Source organism: Panulirus ornatus, chromosome 30 (assembly GCF_036320965.1).
Source record: "Panulirus ornatus isolate Po-2019 chromosome 30, ASM3632096v1, whole genome shotgun sequence".
Classification (NCBI taxonomy): Eukaryota; Metazoa; Arthropoda; class Malacostraca; order Decapoda; family Palinuridae; genus Panulirus; species Panulirus ornatus.
In genome coordinates this window covers 20,162,463-20,185,150 of record NC_092253.1, presented here as the reverse complement: position 1 = coordinate 20,185,150, position 22,688 = coordinate 20,162,463, and the positions used below count along the sequence as shown (strand labels likewise).

The following is a 22,688-nucleotide window of genomic DNA, read 5'->3' as shown; positions in this document are numbered from 1 at the left end:
ATTTTGGGAGTGCTGATGAATGTGTGGGAGGACAAAAACGGGCCTATCTGAAAGATTAGTAGTCCTAACAATCTTATATGGATGAGCTATAGATAAGGCTGTGTAGAGGAGGGTGGATGTCTTGAAAATGAAATGTCTGATGACAATATGTGTGAAGTGGTTTGATCATGTAAGTAATGAAAGGGTAAGAGATGTGTGGTAAGAAAATGAGTGCAGTTGAGAGAACTGAAGTTGTGCTGAAATGGTTCAAACATACAGAAAGAATAAGTGAGGAAAGATTGACAGAGGATATATGTGTCAGAACTGAAGCTAACACGGAGAATGAGGAAATCAAATTGGAGATGGAAGGATGAAATGATAAGATACGGAACAATTGGGGCCTAAACATGTAGCAAGTTGAAAGGCCTGCACAGAACAGAGTAAATTGGAACAACGTAGTAGACAGAGGTCAATGTGCTGTGAATGGACAGAGCCTGGGCATGTAAAGCAAACAGGGTAAACCACAGAAATGTCTGTATGGCCTGGTTGTGGATAGGGAGCTGTGGTTTTGGTGCATTACACGTGACAACCAGAGAATGGATGTGAGAGGATGTGACCTTTCTTTTCCTGTTCCTGACATAAGCATGGGATACACAGAGTAACTTACTTCAGTAAAAAAGTCTACAGATATCAATACATTACAGCAATTCAAAAGTAAAAGTATGCATTACAATAAAGCACCTCTGCCACCTGAGGTGTTGGCATACTAACCAAAAAAATTTCTGTACTGATTTCTTTTATTTTTACATCTGTTTGTTTACATATTTGTTTCTTTATAAGCTTAATGAGTGAATAGCTTGTATCTAGAAGCTCATGTAAGTAAACAGAATTATAAATGTTTTGGGTGAGGATATCTTTAGACTGAGACTAACACAATGAAAACTGATTTAGTATATCATATATCCAACGACAAGCTAGAAAAGTATTTTGAATCTTTACAAATCAGAAATGGATTCAGATAAAGAAAAACACCATGATCACAGTGGTGACTAGATCCTCAGAAGGACTCTAAAAGAAGTTTCAAATGGGGTTTCTTATTATTTTTTTTATTTATTATACTTTGTCGCTGTCTCCCGCGTTTGTGAGGTAGCGCAAGGAAACAGACAAAAGAAATGGCCCAACCCCCCCCATACACATGTATATACATACGTCCACACACGCAAATATACATACCTACACAGCTTTCCATGGTTTACCCCAGACGCTTCACATGCCTTGATTAAATCCACTGACAGCACGTCAACCGCGGTATACCACATCGCTCCAATTCACTCTATTCCTTGCCCTCCTTTCACCCTCCTGCATGTTCAGGCCCCGATCACACAAAATCTTTTTCACTCCATCTTTCCACCTCCAATTTGGTCTCCCTCTTCTCCTCGTTCCCTCCACCTCCGACACATATATCCTCTTGGTCAATCTTTCCTCACTCATTCTCTCCATGTGCCCAAACCACTTCAAAACACCCTCTTCTGCTCTCTCAACCTCGCTCTTTTTATTTCCACACATCTCTCTTACCCTTACGTTACTCACTCGATCAAACCACCTCACACCACACATTGTCCTCAAACATCTCATTTCCAGCACATCCATCCTCCTGCGCACAACTCTATCCATAGCCCACGCCTCGCAACCATACAACATTGTTGGAACCACTATTCCTTCAAACATACCCATTTTTGCTTTCCGAGATAATGTTCTCGACTTCCACACATTCTTCAAGGCTCCCAGAATTTTCACCCCCTCCCCCACCCTATGATCCACTTCCGCTTCCATGGTTCCATCCGCTGCCAGATCCACTCCCAGATATCTAAAACACTTCACTTCCTCCAGTTTTTCTCCATTCAAACTCACCTCCCAATTGACTTGACCCTCAACCCTACTGTACCTAATAACCTTGCTCTTATTCACATTTACTCTTAACTTTCTTCTTCCACACACTTTACCAAACTCAGTCACCAGCTTCTGCAGTTTCTCACATGAATCAGCCACCAGCGCTGTATCATCAGCGAACAACAACTGACTCACTTCCCAAGCTCTCTCATCCCCAACAGACTTCATACTTGCCCCTCTTTCCAAAACTCTTGCATTTACCTCCCTAACAACCCCATCCATAAACAAATTAAACAACCATGGAGACATCACACACCCCTGCCGCAAACCTACATTCACTGAGAACCAATCACTTTCCTCTCTTCCTACACGTACACATGCCTTACATCCTCGATAAAAACTTTTCACTGCTTTTAACAACTTTCCTCCCACACCATATATTCTTAATACCTTCCACAGAGCATCTCTATCAACTCTATCATATGCCTTCTCCAGATCCATTTCTTATAAATGAAGAAAAATCCGCAGGAGAAATAAATGATAATGAAACATCTGATGCCATAAAGTTGGGGAAATCATTTGAAATCATTGAGAAACAGGTACATAGTTAACATTGGTGAGAGAGATAATTAGGACACTGATGAATCAATTAAGGGTCATGAAAAGTATCATCAGATAAGTGAGGGTATTATGTCTATCTATCTATCTATCTGTCAGTATCTTTGATGCCTGTTCCCACCTGAAACAATACAGTCTCCATAACTAATGAGCTCAAGTGCTAATTTTTAGCCTTTAGCACCATAACTCTATTGCAGTGTTTGCATAGGCTCCTACCTTCCTACTGACTACTACTACCTAATGCTCCTGCCTAGTGTTCCTACCTACTACCTCTACCTAATGTTTCTATCTAATGGCCCTGCCTAAATGTTCCTACCTATTGCTCCTATCTATTACTTCTACCATTTTGCCAAAAGGCAGGGCTAGCATACAGTGCTCACCACAGGAAAAATCTAGCTATGAAGAATGACTTTTGTGGGTTATGTGTTGCCAGGTGTTAAGTATCGCAAGAAGAGACAGCATGTATGTGAACAGAATGCCAATAGTCCACTTGTGGGTGAGGCAGAAAGAAACACAGGTACCTGGGTCATAGGAGTGCAACTCAACAACCACTGAATTGTTGGCTCACTGAGCAGTCTTCACTAACCCACCCAATACCCAGGTGAGTAGTACTAGTATTATACCTCCCTGTTCCTTGGCTGCCTACCAGTTACTAACTACAGAGTATCAGGAAATTAAGAAAATATAATCAAAGGCCATGATCACAGAACTGACTCAGTTGAAGGGATCCAGAAGAAATGAAACCAAAGAAAAGAGGGAGCAATAAATGAAAAGCATCAGAGAATTGGGTCAGAAGGTTGAATTTGGATGTTACTAGAATAGATACACAAGAAGTAATGCCAACAACACACAGACCAGTGACCAATATAATAAAACAAAGAATTGGAACCATTAGCAAAATCTGGTACAAATGAAGATAAACAGATCATCATAAGTGATGTAGAGGAACAGAAACCTATGAAAATGCAAAACAGGCACACAGGGACATTTTAAGTGAAACTATAGAATGATATGCACTCTTAGAGACAGAATGACCATACGATATATAGTCAGTTGGTTGAGAAGTTTAAAAATGTTGAGTATTCTGTGTCAGTATGTACTTTGAAAAAGATTTTCAGTAACGCAAGAGACATGGAAGTGGATGAAAAGAGAGTTGAATGACTCAGCAGACAAGAAGCTGGCTCCAAAATTTTACAGATTAATGAAGTAGGAGGGTGACAGATATAAACTTCATGGTTTCTGGACTGCAAGATCACATTCCACACACAGAGGAAAGAGTGGAGAAGAAAGACATGCTGATCAAAAGGTTACTACAACCTATAGACTTGCCAGATGCAGTTTCTCCAATAAAAGAAATAGGCAATGGCGGATACAGACAGACAAGAAATAAGAAGATAACTAGTAATGGATATGTTCGGGTTGAAGTTTCCAGAAGGTAATGCACAACCTAAGACGCTTCCATTAAGGACCTCCATGGTGTAGTGGTCAGCGTTACTGACTATCACGAATGCACAGACTACCTAGGATAAAACACGTAGAAGTTCAAATCCTGGTTGAAGCAGTTAGTACACAGTCTACCCATCTATTCATCCTCCCTAAGGGCAGGTCAATAAAATGGGTACCTGGCATATACTAGGGTGTGTTTGTGTGTGCATACATACACAGAAGTAAAAGACATGGTACATATATATACACTGTTAAGAGACACGGCAACATGAGTGTATGAGACTTTCCCCATAATATACAAAGAGTAATTACAAACAAGAAAGAATTCTGTATGGTCATCATCAAAGCTGATAGAACTAGGGAAGCAAGAGAAACATGAAAGAATGGAGATGGTAAATATAGAGATATCAAAGGAAGTACGAAGACAGCACAGCCCTTCTTGTACTGCAGAGAGGCCAGGAAGGTTAATATCTTCACTCTTAACCAGTTCTTTAAGGAATTCTCTTCACTTCTTATGCAATTCATCCTTTGTCATAAAGTTGTCAAGACACCCTTACTTTACATATAGAAAGCTCGTTTGCACCTCACTATCTTCTTTCCATAATAATTTCTTATTTTCCCTATTCCTCATTTATCGTTAATTTGACCCTCCACAGGTGTACAAGTTTTGTAGGCATCACTTTCAAATGACATCGCTAACTCAAAACATGGCAGACACATAATTCCCTCTTGTTCACTTGCTTGCCAAAAATTCTCCTCAGATTTTCATTTACTCTTTTTCAGATGCTCTTACTTGATTTATTCCTGGTTTATTTCCATGTACCATCTTACCTACTTATTCAAGACTTCATATTCTTCGCTCAACATCCTTCATTCTTCACTATTTTCTGTTACAGTAAGTTTTCCCTTTTCTCATCAAATCACATATCTATCTCTTTATCTCATGTCATTCCTCTCTTTCCACAACCTCATCATACCTATATCAAGCTTCCACATGGCTTCAATCTCACTTTGTACCATTCCATCACTATGCTTCAACTTATTATTTAAAATTTCTTGGAGGTTATTTACAATTCCATTCCATACATTCATAATCCATATCTCTTTTAATTTTCATTTACAATTCTAATCCCAAGATATCCAAATAAGAATTTAAATCAAACCTTACTATATGATATGATATATAATAAAACCAACCAAAATTTTTTCTACTACCCCCTTGGAATATTCAACAATGCCATCAGCTTGCATTCATTTATTCCTTGCATACACCCCTCAGTCAGAGCAATGCACACATCTTGTCGCAGTAACTGCAGCACAATGTGCATCGAAGATAAATCATATACATCTTTTGTTGAAATCATTTTTACTTTTTTTTCAGAGATGGGATTCCAATCTTCAACCCAATAAGATGGCAAGGGTAAGATTGCCCAGTCCTGCAGGAGACTGCCCAGATAATTAATGAAACTTACACATACCTTGAGCTTCTGTGAAAGTGCCCCAACTGCTGCACTACGCAGGGTGATTTCTCTTGACAATTCCTCCGTTTCTTTTCGCTGAGCTACTAATGCCTCTAGAAGCTGTGCTCGATCTTCAAGGAGTTCACTGCATACCAGAAAATGCTTAAGAGACTTGAATATTTGTTACCAAGCTTTCCATTAAAAGTAGATTTGTTTTATAGTATCATCCTAAGATTATTATGCTTACAAACTCCTATAGCATTTTACTCAAAAATCAAAGAACAACCATCTTAGCCATCTTTAGTAACAAACTCAAGAACACACAGGAGAGCTTTAGTTATAATTGTGTCAGAGGTACTTTTTGAATGAACTCTACTGTTTTCAAGACAGCTGTGATGTATTCTCCAAATACATGTAAGTGTAATAACCAGTTCAAAAAACTAAATCTAATACAATATTTTTTTTCATACATATTTGCCATTTCCCACATTACAGAGGTAGCATTAAGAACAGAGGACTGAGCCTTAGAGGGAATATCCTCACTTGGCCCCCTATTCTGTTCTTTCTTTTGGAAAATATAAAAAAATGGGAGGGGAAGATTTCAAGCCCCCCGCTTCCTCCCCTTTTCATTACCTTTTATGACACGCAGGGAATATGTGGGAAGTATTCTTTCTCCCCTAGGAGAAAGAATACTTCCCACGTATTCCCTGCGTGTCGTAGAAGGCGACTAAAAGGGGAGGGAGCGGGGGGCTGGAAATCCTCCCCTCTCACTTTTTTTTTTTTTTTTTTTTTTTTTTTTTTTTTTTTCCAAAAGAGGGAACAGAGAAGGGGCCCAGGTGAGGATATTCCCTCAAGGGCCCAGTCCTCTGTTCTCAACGCTACCTCGCTAATGCGGGAAATGGCGAATAGTATGAAAGAAAGAAAGATATATATATATATATATATATTTTTTTTTTTTTTTTTTTTGCCACTGTCTCCCGCGTTTGCGAGGTAGCGCAAGGAAACAGATGAAAGAAATGGCCCAACCCACCCCCATACACATGTATATACATACGTCCACACACGCAAATATACATACCTACACAGCTTTCCATGGTTTACCCCAGACGCTTCACATGCCTTGATTCAATTCACTGACAGCACGTCAACCCCGGTACACCACATCGCTCCAATTCACTCTATTCCTTACCCTCCTTTCACCCTCCTGCATGTTCAGGTCCCGATCACACAAAATCTTTTTCACTCCATCTTTCCACCTCCAATTTGGTCTCCCTCTTCTCCTCGTTCCCTCCATTTCCGACACATATATCCTCTTGGTCAATCTTTCCTCACTCATTCTCTCCATGTGCCCAAACCATTTCAAAACACCCTCTTCTGCTCTCTCAACCACGCTCTTTTTATTTCCACACATCTCTCTTACCCTTTCGTTACTTACTCGATCAAACCACCTCACACCACACATTGTCCTCAAACATCTCATTTCCAGCACATCCATCCTCCTGCGCACAACTCTATCCATAGCCCACGCCTCGCAACCATACAACATTGTTGGAACCACTATTCCTTCAAACATACCCATTTTTGCTTTCCGAGATAATATATATATATATATATATATATATATATATATATATATATATATATATATATATATATTCATTTATTTTGCTATGTCGCTGTCTCCCGCGTTTGCGAGGTAGCACAAGGAAACAGACAAAAGAAATGGCCCAACCCACCCCCATACACATGTATATACTTACACGTCCACACACGTAAATATACATACTCATACATCTCAATGTACACATATATATACACACACAGACATATACATATATATAACATAATTCATAGTCTGCCTTATTTATTCCCATCGCCACCTCGCCACACATGCAATAACAACCCCCTCCCCCCTCATGTGTGCGAGGTAGCGCTAGGAAAAGACAACAAAGGCCCCATTCGTTCACATTCAGTCTCTAGCTGTCATGTAATAATGCACCGAAACAACAGCTCCCTTTCCACATCCAGGCCTCACAGAACTTTCCATGGTTTACCCCAGACGCTTCACATGCCCTGGTTCAATCCACTGACAGCACGTCAACCCCGGTATACCACATCATTGCAATTCACTCTATTCCTTGCACGCCTTTCACCCTCCTGCATGTTCAGGCCCCGATCACACAAAATCTTTTTCACTCCATCTTTCCACCTCCAATTTGGTCTCCCTCTTCTCCTCGTTCCCTCCATTTCCGACACATATATCCTCTTGGTCAATCTTTCCTCACTCATTCTCTCCATGTGCCCAAACCATTTCAAAACACCCTCTTCTGCTCTCTCAACCACGCTCTTTTTATTTCCACACATCTCTCTCACCCTTACATTACTTACTCGATCAAACCACCTCACACCACACATTGTCCTCAAACATCTCATTTCCAGCACATCCACCCTCCTACACACAACTCTATCCATAGCCCACGACTCGCAACCATACAATATTGTTGGAACCACTATTACTTCAAACATACCCATTTTTGCTTTCCGAGATAATGTTCTCGACTTCCACATATTCTTCAAGGCTCCCAGGATTTTCGCCCCCTCCCCCACCCTATGATTCACTTCTGCTTCCATGGTTCCATCCGCTGCCAGATCCACTCCCAGATATCTAAAACACTTTACTTCCTCCAGTTTTTCTCCATTCAAACTTACCTCCCAATTGACTTGACCCTCAATTTACTCTTAACTTTCTTCTTTCACACACTTTACCAAACTCAGACACAAGCTTCGCCAGTTTCTCACATGAATCAGCCACCAGCGCTGTATCATCAGCGAACAACAACTGACTCACTTCCCAAGCTCTCTCATCCCCAACAGACTTCATACTTGCCCCTCTTTCCAAAACTCTTGCATTCACCTCCCTAACAACCCCATCCATAAACAAATTAAACAACCATGGAGACATCACACACCCCTGCCGCAAACCTACATTCACTGAGAACCAATCACTTTCCTCTCTTCCTACACGTACACATGCCTTACATCCTCGATAAAAACTTTTCACTGCTTCTAACAACTTGCCTCCCACACCATATATTCTTAATACCTTCCACAGAGCATTCTATCAACTCTATCATATGCCTTCTCCAGATCCATAAATGCTACATACAAATCCATTTGCTTTTCTAAGTATTTCTCACATACATTCTTCAAAGCAAACACCTGATCCACACATCCTCTACCACTTCTGAAACCACACTGCTCTTCCCCAATCTGATGCTCTGTACATGCCTTCACCCTCTCAATCAATACTCTCCTATATAATTTACCAGGAATACTCAACAAACTTATACCTCTGTAATTTGAGCACTCACTCTTATCCCCTTTGCCTTTGTACAATGGCACTATGCACGCATTCCGCCAATCCTCAGGCACCTCACCATGAGTCATACATACATCAAATAACCTTACCAACCAGTCAACAATACAGTCACCCCCTTTTTTAATAGATTCCACTGCAATACCATCCAAACCTGCTGCCTTGCTGGCTTTCATCTTCCGCAAAGCTTTTACTACCTCTTCTCTGTTTACCAAATCATTTTCCCTAACACTCTCACTTTGCACACCACCTCGACCAAAACACCCTATATCTGCCACTCTATCATCAAACACATTCAACAAACCTTCAAAATACTCACTCCATCTCCCTCTCACATCACCACTACAGGAGGTCAAGAGAAAGGTGCAAGAGGTGAAAAAGAGAGCAAATGAGAGTTGGGGTGAGAGAGTATCAGGCAGCAGGTTTGGATGGTATTGCAGTGGAATTTATTAAAAAAGGGGGTGACTGTATTGTTGACTGGTTGGTAAGGTTATTTAATGTATGTATGACTCATGGTGAGGTGCCTGAGGATTGGCGGAATGCGTGCATAGTGCCATTGTATAAAGGCAAAGGGGATAAGAGTGAGTGCTCAAATTACAGAGGTATAAGTTTGTTGAGTATTCCTGGTAAATTATATGGGAGGGTATTGATTGAGAGGGTGAAGGCATGTACAGAGCATCAGATTGGGGAAGAGCAGTGTGGTTTCAGAAGTGGTAGAGGAAGCGTGGATCAGGTGTTTGCTTTGAAGAATGTATGTGAGAAATACTTAGAAAAGCAAATGGATTTGTATGTAGCATTTATGGATCTGGAGAAGGCATATGATAGAGTTGATAGAGATGCTCTGTGGAAGGTATTAAGAATATATGGTGTGGGAGGCAAGTTGTTAGAAGCAGTGAAAAGTTTTTATCGAGGATGTAAGGCATGTGTACGTGTAGGAAGAGAGGAAAGTGATTGGTTCTCAGTGAATGTAGGTTTGCGGCAGGGGTGTGTGATGTCTCCATGGTTGTTTAATTTGTTTATGGATGGGGTTGTTAGGGAGGTGAATGCAAGAGTTTTGGAAAGAGGGGCAAGTATGAAGTCTGTTGGGGATGAGAGAGCTTGGGAAGTGAGTCAGTTGTTGTTCGCTGATGATACAGCGCTGGTGGCTGATTTATGTGAGAAACTGCAGAAGCTGGTGACTGAGTTTGGTAAAGTGTGTGAAAGAAGAAAGTTAAGACTAAATGTGAATAAGAGCAAGGTTATTAGGTACAGTAGGGTTGAGGGTCAATTCAATTGGGAGGTGAGTTTGAATGGAGAAAAACTGGAGGAAGTGAAGTGTTTTAGATATCTGGGAGTGGATCTGCCAGCGGATGGAACCATGGAAGCGGAAGTGGATCATAGGGTGGGGGAGGGGGCGAAAATTCTGGGAGCCTTGAAGAATGTGTGGAAGTCGAGAACATTATCTCGGAAAGCAAAAATGGGTATGTTTGAAGGAATAGTGGTTCCAACAATGTTTATGGTTGCAAGGCGTGGACTATGGATAGAGTTGTGCGCAGGAGGATGGATGTGCTGGAAATGAGATGTTTGAGGACAATGTGTGGTGTGAGGTGGTTTGATCGAGTAAGTAACGTAAGGGTAAGAGAGATGTGTGGAAATAAAAAGAGCGTGGTTGAGAGAGCAGAAGAGGGTGTTTTGAAATGGTTTGGTCACATGGAGAGAATGAGTGAGGAAAGATTGACCAAGAGGATATATGTGTCGGAGGTGGAGGAAACGAGGAGAAGAGGGAGACCAAATTGGAGGTGGAAAGATGGAGTGAAAAAGATTTTGTGTGATCGGGGCCTGAACATGCAGGAGGGTGAAAGGAGGGCAAAGAATAGAGTAAATTGGATCGATGAGGTATACCGGGGTTGACGTGCTGTCAGTGGATTGAATCAAGGCATGTGTATGGGGGTGGGTTGGGCCATTTCCTTTCGTCTGTTTCCTTGCGCTACCTCGCAAACGCGGGAGACAGCGGGAAAAAAAAAAAAAAAAAAAAAAAAAAAAAAAGATGTTCTGGAAGGAGGTAAATAAAGTGCGTAAGACAAGTGAGCAAATGGGAACTTCAGAGAAGGGCGCTAATGGGGAGGTGATTATATATATATATATATATATATATATATATATATATATATATATATATATATATATATATATATGTGTGTGAAAGAAGAAAGTTAAGAGTAAATGTGAACAAGAGCAAGGTTATTAGGTACAGTAGGGTTGAGGGTCAAGTCAATTGGGAGGTAAGTTTGAATGGAGAAAAACTGGAGGAAGTAAAGTGTTTTAGATATCTGGGAGTGGATCTGGCAGCGGATGGAACCATGGAAGTGGAAGTGGATCATAGGGTGGGGGAGGGGGCGAAAATTTTGGGAGCCTTGAAGAATGTGTGGAAGTCGAGAACATTATCTCGGAAAGCAAAAATGGGTATGTTTGAAGTAATAGTGGTTCCAACAATATTGTATGGTTGCGAGTCGTGGGCTATGGATAGAGTTGTGCGTAGGAGGGTGGATGTGCTGGAAATGAGATGTTTGAGGACAATGTGTGGTGTGAGGTGGTTTGATCGAGTAAGTAAAATAAGGGTGAGAGAGATGTGTGGAAATAAAAAGAGCGTGGTTGAGAGAGCAGAAGAGGGTGTTTTGAAATGGTTTGGGCACATGGAGAGAATGAGTGAGGAAAGATTGACCAAGAGGTTATATGTGTCGGAGGTGGAGGGAACGAGGAGAAGTGGGAGACCATATTGGAGGTGGAAAGATGGAGTGAAAAAGATTTTGTGTGATCGGGGCCTGAACATGCAGGAGGGTGAAAGGAGGGCAAGGAATAGAGTGAATTGGATCGATGTGGTATACCGGGGTTGACGTGCTGTCAGTGGATTGAATCTGGGCATGTGAAGTGTCTGGGGTAAACCATGGAAAGCTGTGTAGGTATGTATATTTGCGTGTATGGACGTATGTATATACATGTGTATGGGGGTGGGTTGGGCCATTTCTTTCGTCTGTTTCCTTGCGCTACCTCGCAAACGTGGGAGACAGCGGCAAAAAAAAAATATATATATATATATATGTGTGTATGTATTTTGAAGGTTTGTTGAATGTGTCTGATGACAGAGTGGCAGATATAGGGTGTTTTGGTCGAGGTGGTGTGCAAAGTGAGAGGGTTAGGGAAAATGATTTGGTAAACAGAGAAGAGGTAGTGAAAGCTTTGCGGAAGATGAAAGCCGGCAAGGCAGCAGGTTTGGATGGTATTGCAGTGGAATTTATTAAGAAAGGGGGTGACTGTATTGTTGACTGGTTGGTAAGGTTATTTAATGTATGTATGACTCATGGTGAGGTGCCTGAGGATTGGCGGAATGCGTGCATAGTGCCATTGTACAAAGGCAAAGGGGATAAGAGTGAGTGCTCAAATTACAGAGGTATAAGTTTGTTGAGTATTCCTGGTAAATTATATGGGAGGGTATTGATTGAGAGGGTGAAGGCATGTACAGAGCATCAGATTGGGGAAGAGCAGTGCGGTTTCAGAAGTGGTAGAGGATGTGTGGATCAGGTGTTTGCTTTGAAGAATGTATGTGAGAAATACTTAGAAAAGCAAATGGATTTGTATGTAGCATTTATGGATCTGGAGAAGGCATATGATAGAGTTGATAGAGATGCTCTGTGGAAGGTATTAAGAATATATGGTGTGGGAGGCAAGTTGTTAGAAGCAGTGAAAAGTTTTTATCGAGGATGTAAGGCATGTGTACGTGTAGGAAGAGAGGAAAGTGATTGGTTCTCAGTGAATGTAGGTTTGCGGCAGGGGTGTGTGATGTCTCCATGGTTGTTTAATTTGTTTATGGATGGGGTTGTAAAGGAGGTAAATGCAAGAGTCCTGGAAAGAGGGGCAAGTATGAAGTCTGTTGGGGATGAGAGAGCTTGGGAAGTGAGTCAATTGTTGTTCGCTGATGATACAGCGCTGGTGGCTGATTCATGTGAGAAACTGCAGAAGCTGGTGACTGAGTTTGGTAAAGTGTGTGGAAGAAGAAAGTTGAGAGTAAATGTGAATAAGAGCAAGGTTATTAGGTACAGTAGGGGTGAGGGTCAAGTCAATTGGGAGGTGAGTTTGAATGGAGAAAAACTGGAGGAAGTGAAGTGTTTTAGATATCTGGGAGTGGATCTGTCAGCGGATGGAACCATGGAAGCGGAAGTGGATCATAGGGTGGGGGAGGGGGCGAAAATTTTGGGAGCCTTGAAAAATGTGTGGAAGTCGAGAACATTATCTCGGAAAGCAAAAATGGGTATGTTTGAGGGAATAGTGGTTCCAACAATGCTGTATGGTTGCGAGGCGTGGGCTATGGATAGAGATGTGCGCAGGAGGATGGATGTGCTGGAAATGAGATGTTTGAGGACAATGTGTGGTGTGAGGTGGTTTGATCGAGTAAGTAACGTAAGGGTAAGAGAGATGTGTGGAAATAAAAAGAGCGTGGTCGAGAGAGCAGAAGAGGGTGTTTTGAAATGGTTTGGGCACATGGAGAGAATGAGTGAGGAGAGATTGACCAAGAGGATATATGTGTCGGAGGTGGAGGGAACGAGGAGAAGAGGGAGACCAAATTGGAGGTGGAAAGATGGAGTGAAAAAGATTTTGTGTGATCGGGGCCTGAACATGCAGGAGGGTGAAAGGAGGGCAAGAAATAGAGTGAATTGGAGTCATGTGGTATACAGGGGTTGACGTGCTGTCAGTGGATTGAAGCAAGGCATGTGAAGCGTCTGGGGTAAACCATGGAAAGCTGTGTAGGTATGTATATTTGCGTGTCTGGACGTGTGTATGTACATGTGTATGGGGGGGGGGGGTTGGGCCATTTCTTTCGTCTGTTTCCTTGCGCTACCTCGCAAACGCGGGAGACAGCGACAAAGTATAAAAAAAAAAAAAAAAAATGTGTGTGGAAGTCGAGAACATTATCTCGGAAAGCAAAAATGGGTATGTTTGAAGGAATAGTGGTTCCAACAATGTTGTATGGTTGCGAGGCGTGGGCTATGGATAGAGTTGTGCGTAGGAGGATGGATGTGCTGGAAATGAGATGTTTGAGGACAATGTGTGGTGTGAGGTGGTTTGATCGAGTAAGTAACGTAAGGGTAAGAGAGATGTGTGGAAATAAAAAGAGCGTGGTTGAGAGAGCAGAAGAGGGTGTTTTGAAGTGGTTTGGGCACATGGAGAGAATGAGTGAGGAAAGATTGACCAAGAGGATATATGTGTCGGAGGTGGAGGGAACGAGGAGAAGAGGGAGACCAAATTGGAGGTGGAAAGATGGAGTGAAAAAGATTTTGTGTGATCGGGGCCTGAACATGCAGGAGGGTGAAAGGAGGGAAAGGAATAGAGTGAATTGGAGCGATGTGGTATACCGGGGTTGACGTGCTGTCAGTGGATTGAATCAAGGCATGTGAAGCGTCTGGGATAAACCATGGAAAGCTGTGTAGGTATGTATATTTGCGTGTGTGGACGTATGTATATACATGTGTATGGGGGGGGGGGGTTGGGCCATTTCTTTCGTCTGTTTCCTTGCGGTACCTCGCAAACGCGGGAGACAGCGACAAAGTATAAAAAAAAAAAAAAAAAATATATACTTCCCACGTATTCCCTGCATGTCGTAGAAGGCGACTAAAAGGGGAGGGAGCGGGGGGCTGGAAATCCTCCCCTCTCGTTTTTTTTTTTTTTTTAATTTTCCAAAAGCAGGAACAGAGAATTGGGCCAGGTGAGGGTATTCCCTCTAAGGCCCAGTCCTCTGTTCTTAACGCTACCTCGCTAATGCGGGAAATGGGAAATAGTTTGAAAGAAAAGAAAAGAAAGATATATATATACATATATATATCAAATAAAACAATAAACTTGAACAAGAAACATCCTATGAAAATTTGTGTTGCCAACATTGCAGCACAGTAACTGAAAGGAAAAATCAAAATGGGAGGAAATAGTGTTTGGAAAACATCAGCAGATATGTATGAAGTACCAATGTCAAATGTGGAATTTTCTTCAAATTCAAGTTATGAGCCTGGTTAAACTTTATCTTTTATGCGGCATAACTCAAGCAAAATCTTAACTAGAATTAATGGCCTTATATAAGCCCTTCAGTTTTTCAGATGCTGATAAACAACTGCATAAAGATCCATAAAGGTAGCATTCTCTTTAAGTTATGAGCTGAGGTAAGTTCCACATTAAAGTTTTTTACAAATGGCATAACTCAAGCAAAATCCTAATCAGATTTTAGGGCCTTATATAGGCCATTCAGGTCTTCATGGTGATACACAACTGCATAAAGATCCATGGCTAAAGATGGCATTTTCTTCAAGTTATGAGTTACTGTAAGTTCCAGGTTAAATCTCTTTATAAGAGGCATAATCTCAAGTAAAATCCAAAGTAGATTCATGAGTGATATGCCTCTCAAATCCTCAGAAGCTGGGAAACAACCATATAAAATTTCCTCAAGTGTCTGCCATGCCATGTGGGTGACACAAATCTAACTCTTTACACACTAAATTGCAAGTAAGTCATATCATACCTTATCAGTGACGTGACTCTAACATCTTCAAAGAAACAAGAAAGCAAACCTGCAGACTGCAGAGAGGGACTTGAGACGAGACTGAGCCAATCGTGTGGCTGCATGCAAAGCCTTGAGAGATCGCTCCCGACGCTGAACTCTACGCTCAGTTTTCCTGGGTGGGTTACAATATAAACAGTTCATACTTCTTCAAATTACTGTGTATAAAGAATGTTTGTACACTAATCAGGGACAAAATGATACTTATGTAAAATGATATATTCTAAATCAAACGTATCCACAACTACATCTATCCATTACACAACAGACCTAATAAATTCTTCTCCCAGTATCACAGCCACAAAAAACAGTACTCAAAAGGACAGACATCTTTTGATAACAGATATAAAGAACTCTATCTGTGATTTGTCATTCAGTGTCTTCATAACTCATAAGTGCTTCATATCATCCTTCTCCAAAACTTCTCTAAAATTTCTTTCAGCAATTTACAGTCTGATAGAAACACAACTATGTATCAAAAAAACTGAATAATCATAAATCATATCTAACAGCAACCTTAAGCATTTCTACTAAACACCTTTACTGCAAACTTTCTCACCATCATTTCCTTGCCTTATACTTTCTAATATCTTGGAGATCTCTTTCCCAATCGCAGGTCTCTCAGGCATTTCTCCATTCCACATTCTTTCTTATTTCTAAACAATGTTAAACAATTTTAACCTCATCCATCTTTCGAAAACATTTACATCACTTAGATGTCAGATGGTTGATCATACAATTAACCATCCAACAAACAATTCATGCAGATCCTTGGTTAACACAACTATCTTGCTGCTGGTCATACTTTATCAATGTTCTCTTAGTCTATGCCAACAGCGACTATGCTGACTCTTCATCCAAGTAGAAAACTAACAACTGCAAACAAGAGAGCTGCATGACCAATCTAAACTCATCATGCAATCTACTTTCGAAATAAGTGGAACATAAAGGAAGAAAAGGTGTATCAAAAAGCAGCTACTGGAATGAGAGAAGCTGAAAGGGTCATTAAAAGGACATAAGATGAAGATTCCCTAAAATTACAAAATGTGGTAAGTGTAAGCATCCACATATGACAAAGGTCATATGTGAACTGCATAGCTTACCTCAGTGTATAGTAGTGAGACACAGATGTAGAGGACTGGAAAGAAGGACTCAGTGTAACCTACTGAAAAAAATAAAAGAAATATATGTGATATACTTAAAATAACTTATTCATAAAACAGTTCAGTGATAGTACAGAACTGATAAATATGGTATATGCAAGAAAATCACAGTAAACTGCTCCAGTGATCTGGATGTTTAGTTGAAATGCTATTAATCCAAAAGGTTGCATATATTTTCTTTACAGTACCACTCTTCAGTTACTTTAGAATTTAAGACTCTCATGCATGAAGAGAGGAGCCCTCTGGTAATCCTAAGGTAAATACGGTATGTATGGCTAGCAGACACCTGCATGTAAATGAATTATCAATCTGTAATGTTGTTTTTGGTTTCATATTGCTTTTACTGGATATGTTCGTGTTCAAAAATGATAGTCCTATAACATCATATATACCAACTATTAAGTCATATATCATCATTTCCACTACAGTGAGTTTCATAGGATGTATTCTACTGCCAATGCAGAAATGTTTATAGTAACTATAATTTCCATATTCTTCTTTGTATATGATTGCTCTATATCATTATAAGCAAGAGTTACTCAATCTTACAATGAAGCATTATTACAGCAAGCTTGATGAGATGCACACTTTCACTGGCATAAATGTTTACAATGGTTATCAATTTATGATGCTCTCTTCTGGTCTTACATTGTTTCTTTATGTGCTTTTGTTCATAAATAACTACACTGAATTATAAAATACATCAAATATTAAATGTTATATCACCATCAACCTTCCAGCAAGTTTGATGAGGTGTGCACTACAGCTAGCATATACGGTTGTACACTGTTTCCTTTTATGTACTCTTGTTCAATAAACAACTGTTTAATAATAGTGTAGAAACCAAACAGTAAATCTTACCCCAATCTCACCATTAAACAGAAAGCTTGTTGAACACTGCTATAAGATTTATAAACCTTTTCTTTTTCACTTTCATTCTCTGGTAATAAAATATCTCTCTTTAACTGATATGGAAGGTATTCCTGTTGAATTTCTCAGAAACTAGGTGGCTGTATTGTTAATTCATAAGTTACAATTTTTTATGTATGTATGGTGAGATATATCACAAAAGATAAGTATACCTGGAAAGTTGTATGGAAGAGTGGTAACTAAAAGGGTGGCATCATGCACAGAGCATCAGACTGGCAAGAGAAAATGTGGGTTAGGGAATGCTAGAGGACGTGTGGATCAGGTGTTTGCTGTGAAGAATGCATGTGAGAAAACTTAGTGAAATAGAAGGCTTTGTATATGGCTTCTATGGGTCTGGAAAAAGTATATAATAGGAATGATAGACATGCTTTGTGGAAGGTGTTAGGTATAAAGGTGGAAGATCATTAGAAGTATCAAGAAGTGTTTATCAAGAGAGGAAGGCGAGTGTGTAAGTAGGATGAGAGGACAGTGAGTGGTTCCAAGTGAAGGAAGGTTTATGGCAGGTATGTGAAGTCACCATGGCTGTTCAATCTCTTTATGGATGGGGTGGTAAGGGATAAGAATGGAAGCATTTTGGGGAGATGGTTAGGTCTAAAGTCTGGCTGGGGTCAGGATGTTTGGGGAGGTGAGTCAGGTACTGTTTGCCAATGATAAAATAACTGTTGCAGATCTGAATGAGAAAATGGAGAAACTGGCTACTGAATTTGGGAGAATGCATGAAGGGAGAAAGATGAGTGCAAATATGAATAAATACAAGGTTATCAGGTTTAGAAATAGAGAGTGAGACTTGTGAGGCTTGTGAGTTTGACTGGAGAAAACTTGGAGGAAATAAAGTGTTCTAATACCTAAGAGTGAACATGGCACTGAATGGAACCACAGAGATTTAAACAGATGAGGGGGTGAAGGTCCAGAGAGAATTGAGGAATGTGTGGGAAGAGGGCCAAGATGGGCAGGTCTGAAGGTACAGTCGCCCCACTGGTGCCATATGGTTGCAAGGCATAGGCTATAGATATGTAGGAACACAGGAGGGTGAATATGTTGGAAATGATATGTCTGACTACAATGTGTGGTGTGAATTGGGTTACTCAAGTACGAAATAACAGGATAAGAGTGGGGTGTGGTGATAAGAAGAGAGAGAAAGCTGAGGATATGTGAGAAGAGCACGACAAAGAGGATTTATATACATATATATATATATATATATATATATATATATATATATATATATATATATATATATATATATGGATATATAGATATATATACAAATATACATATATATATATATATATATATATATATATATATATATATATATATATATATATATATATATATACATATATGTACATACATGTGTATGTGGGTGGGTTGGGCCATTCTTTTGTCTGTTTCCTTGAGCTACCTCGCTAACGCGGGAGACAGCAACAAAGGTCAAGAGAAAGGTGCAAGAGGTGAAAAAAAGGGCAAATGAGAGTTGGGGTGAGAGAGTATCATTAAATTTTAGGGAGAATAAAAAGATGTTCTGGAAGGAGGTAAATAAAGTGCGTAAGACAAGGGAGCAAATGGGAACTTCAGTGAAGGGCGCAAATGGGGAGGTGATAACAAGTAGTGGTGATGTGAGAGGGAGATGGAGTGAGTATTTTGAAGGTTTGTTGAATGTGTTTGATGATAGAGTGGCAGATATAGGGTGTTTTGGTCGAGGTGGTGTGCAAAGTGAGAGGGTTAGGGAAAATGATTTGGTAAACAGAGAAGAGGTAGTGAAAGCTTTGCGGAAGATGAAAGCCGGCAAGGCAGCAGGTTTGGATGGTATTGCAGTGGAATTTATAAAAAAAGGGGTGACTGTATTGTTGACTGGTTGGTAAGGTTATTTAATGTATGTATGACTCATGGTGAGGTGCCTCAGGATTGGCGGAATGCGTGCATAGTGCCATTGTACAAAGGCAAAGGGGATAAGAGTGAGTGCTCAAATTACAGAGGTATAAGTTTGTTGAGTATTCCTGGTAAATTATATGGGAGGGTATTGATTGAGAGGGTGAAGGCATGTACAGAGCATCAGATTGGGGAAGAGCAGTGTGGTTTCAGAAGTGGTAGAGGATGTGTGGATCAGGTGTTTGCTTTGAAGAATGTATGTGAGAAATACTTAGAAAAGCAAATGGATTTGTATGTAGCATTTATGGATCTGGAGAAGGCATATGATAGAGTTGATAGAGATGCTCTGTGGAAGGTATTAAGAATATATGGTGTGGGAGGCAAGTTGTTAGAAACAGTGAAAAGTTTTTACCGAGGATGTAAGGCATGTGTACGTGTAGGAAGAGAGGAAAGTGATTGGTTCTCAGTGAATGTAGGTTTGCGGCAAGGGTGTGTGATGTCTCCATGGTTGTTTAATTTGTTTATGGATGGGGTTGTTAGGGAGGTAAATGCAAGAGTTTTGGAAAGAGGGGCAAGTATGAAGTCTGTTGGGGATGAGAGAGCTTGGGAAGTGAGTCAGTTGTTGTTCGCTGATGATACAGCGCTGGTGGCTGATTCATGTGAGAAACTGCAGAAGCTGGTGACTGAGTTTGGTAAAGTGTGTGGAAGAAGAAAGTTAAGAGTAAATGTGAATAAGAGCAAGGTTATTAGGTACAGTAGGGTTGAGGGTCAAGTCAATTGGGAGGTGAGTTTGAATGGAGAAAAACTGGAGGAAGTGAAGTGTTTTAGATATCTGGGAGTGGATCTGGCAGCGGATGGAACCATGGAAGCGGAAGTGGATCATAGGGTGGGGGAGGGGGCGAAAATTCTGGGGGCCTTGAAGAATGTGTGGAAGTCGAGAACATTATCTCGGAAAGCAAAAATGGGTATGTTTGAAGGAATAGTGGTTCCAACAATGTTGTATGGTTGCGAGGCGTGGGCTATGGATAGTGTTGTGCGCAGGAGGATGGATGTGCTGGAAATGAGATGTTTGAGGACAATGTGTGGTGTGAGGTGGTTTGATCGAGTGAGTAACGTAAGGGTAAGAGAGATGTGTGGAAATAAAAAGAGCGTGGTTGAGAGAGCAGAAGAGGGTGTTTTGAAGTGGTTTGGGCACATGGAGAGGATGAGTGAGGAAAGATTGACCAAGAGGATATATGTATCGGAGGTGGAGGGAGCAAGGAGAAGAGGGAGACCAAATTGGAGGTGGAAAGATGGAGTGAAAAAGATTTTGTGTGATCGGGGCCTGAACATGCAGGAGGGTGAAAGGAGGGCAAGGAATAGAGTGAATTGGAGCGATGTGGTATACCGGGGTTGACGTGCTGTCAGTGGATTGAATCAAGGCATGTGAAGCGTCTGGGGAAAACCATGGAAAGCTGTGTAGGTATGTATATTTGCGTGTGTGGACGTATGTATATACATGTGTATGGGGGGGGTTGGGCCATTTCTTTCGTCTGTTTCCTTGCGCTACCTCGCAAACGCGGGAGACAGCGACAAAGTATAAAAAAAAAAAAAGAAAAAAAAAATATATATATATATATATATATATATATGCCTTCACCCTCTCAATCAATACCCTCCCATATAATTTACCAGGAATACTCAACAAACTTATACCTCTGTAATTTGAGCACTCACTCTTATCCCCTTTGCCTTTGTACAATGGCACTATGCACGCATTCCGCCAATCCTCAGGCACCTCACCATGAGTCATACATACATTAAATAACCTTACCAACCAGTCAACAATACAGTCACCCCCCTTTTTAATTGGGGAAGAGCAGTGCGGTTTCAGAAGTGGTAGAGGATGTGTGGATCAGGTGTTTGCTTTGAAGAATGTATGTGAGAAATACTTAGAAAAGCAAATGGATTTGTATGTAGCATTTATGGATCTGGAGAAGGCATATGATAGAGTTGATAGAGATGCTCTGTGGAAGGTATTAAGAATATATGGTGTGGGAGGCAAGTTGTTAGAAGCAGTGAAAAGTTTTTATCGAGGATGTAAGGCATGTGTACGTGTAGGAAGAGAGGAAAGTGATTGGTTCTCAGTGAATGTAGGTTTGCGGCAGGGGTGTGTGATGTCTCCATGGTTGTTTAATTTGTTTATGGATGGGGTTGTTAGGGAGGTAAATGCAAGAGTCCTGGAAAGAGGGGCAAGTATGAAGTCTGTTGGGGATGAGAGAGCTTGGGAAGTGAGTCAGTTGTTGTTCGCTGATGATACAGCGCTGGTGGCTGATTCATGTGAGAAACTGCAGAAGCTGGTGACTGAGTTTGGTAAAGTGTGTGGAAGAAGAAAGTTAAGAGTAAATGTGAATAAGAGCAAGGTTATTAGGTACAGTAGGGGTGAGGGTCAAGTCAATTGGGAGGTGAGTTTGAATGGAGAAAAACTGGAGGAAGTGAAGTGTTTTAGATATCTGGGAGTGGATCTGTCAGCGGATGGAACCATGGAAGCGGAAGTGGATCATAGGGTGGGGGAGGGGGCGAAAATTTTGGGAGCCTTGAAAAATGTGTGGAAGTCGAGAACATTATCTCGGAAAGCAAAAGTGGGTATGTTTGAAGGAATAGTGGTTCCAACAATGTTGTATGGTTGCGAGGCGTGGGCTGTGGATAGAGATGTGCGCAGGAGGATGGATGTGCTGGAAATGAGATGTTTGAGGACAATGTGTGGTGTGAGGTGGTTTGAGCGAGTGAGTAACGTAAGGGTAAGAGAGATGTGTGGAAATAAAAAGAGCGTGGTTGAGAGAGCAGAAGAGGGTGTTTTGAAATGGTTTGGGCACATGGAGAGAATGAGTGAGGAAAGATTGACCAAGAGGATATATGTGTCGGAGGTGGAGGGAACGAGGAGAAGAGGGAGACCAAATTGGAGGTGGAAAGATGGAGTGAAAAAGATTTTGTGTGATCGGGGCCTGAACATGCAGGAGGGTGAAAGGAGGGCAAGGAATAGAGTGAATTGGAGCGATGTGGTATACAGGGGTTGACGTGCTGTCAGTGGATTGAATCAAGGCATGTGAAGCGTCTGGGGTAAACCATGGAAAGCTGTGTAGGTATGTATATTTGCGTGTGTGGACGTATGTACATGTGTATGGGGGGGGGGTTGGGCCATTTCTTTCGTCTGTTTCCTTGCGCTACCTCGCAAACGCGGGAGACAGCGACAAAGTATAAAAAAAAAAAAAAAAAAAAATATATATATATATATATATATATATATATATATATATTTATCCCTGGGGATAGGGGAGAAAGAATACTTCCCACGTATTCCCTGCGTGTCGTAGAAGGCGACTAAAAGGGAAGGG

The 22,688-nt window shown here is 40.9% G+C and overlaps 1 protein-coding gene across 4 annotated transcripts in view; it reads right to left on the bottom strand.

The window, feature by feature from the left end:
- The window catches only part of LOC139758449 (uncharacterized), a 74,162-nt gene that overhangs the window by 7,960 nt on the left and 43,514 nt on the right, over window positions 1-22,688 (bottom strand). For 3 of the 4 annotated variants that reach the window (XM_071679895.1, XM_071679894.1, XM_071679892.1), the window contains exons 9-10: window positions 15,360-15,464; window positions 5,412-5,538 (exon numbers count right to left, since the gene is read on the bottom strand). In XM_071679895.1, coding sequence (XP_071535996.1) covers window positions 5,412-5,538; window positions 15,360-15,464 — 232 coding nt within the window. The remainder of the gene's footprint in view (window positions 1-5,411; window positions 5,539-15,359; window positions 15,465-22,688) is intronic. The other variant, XM_071679893.1, reaches the window with a different exon arrangement.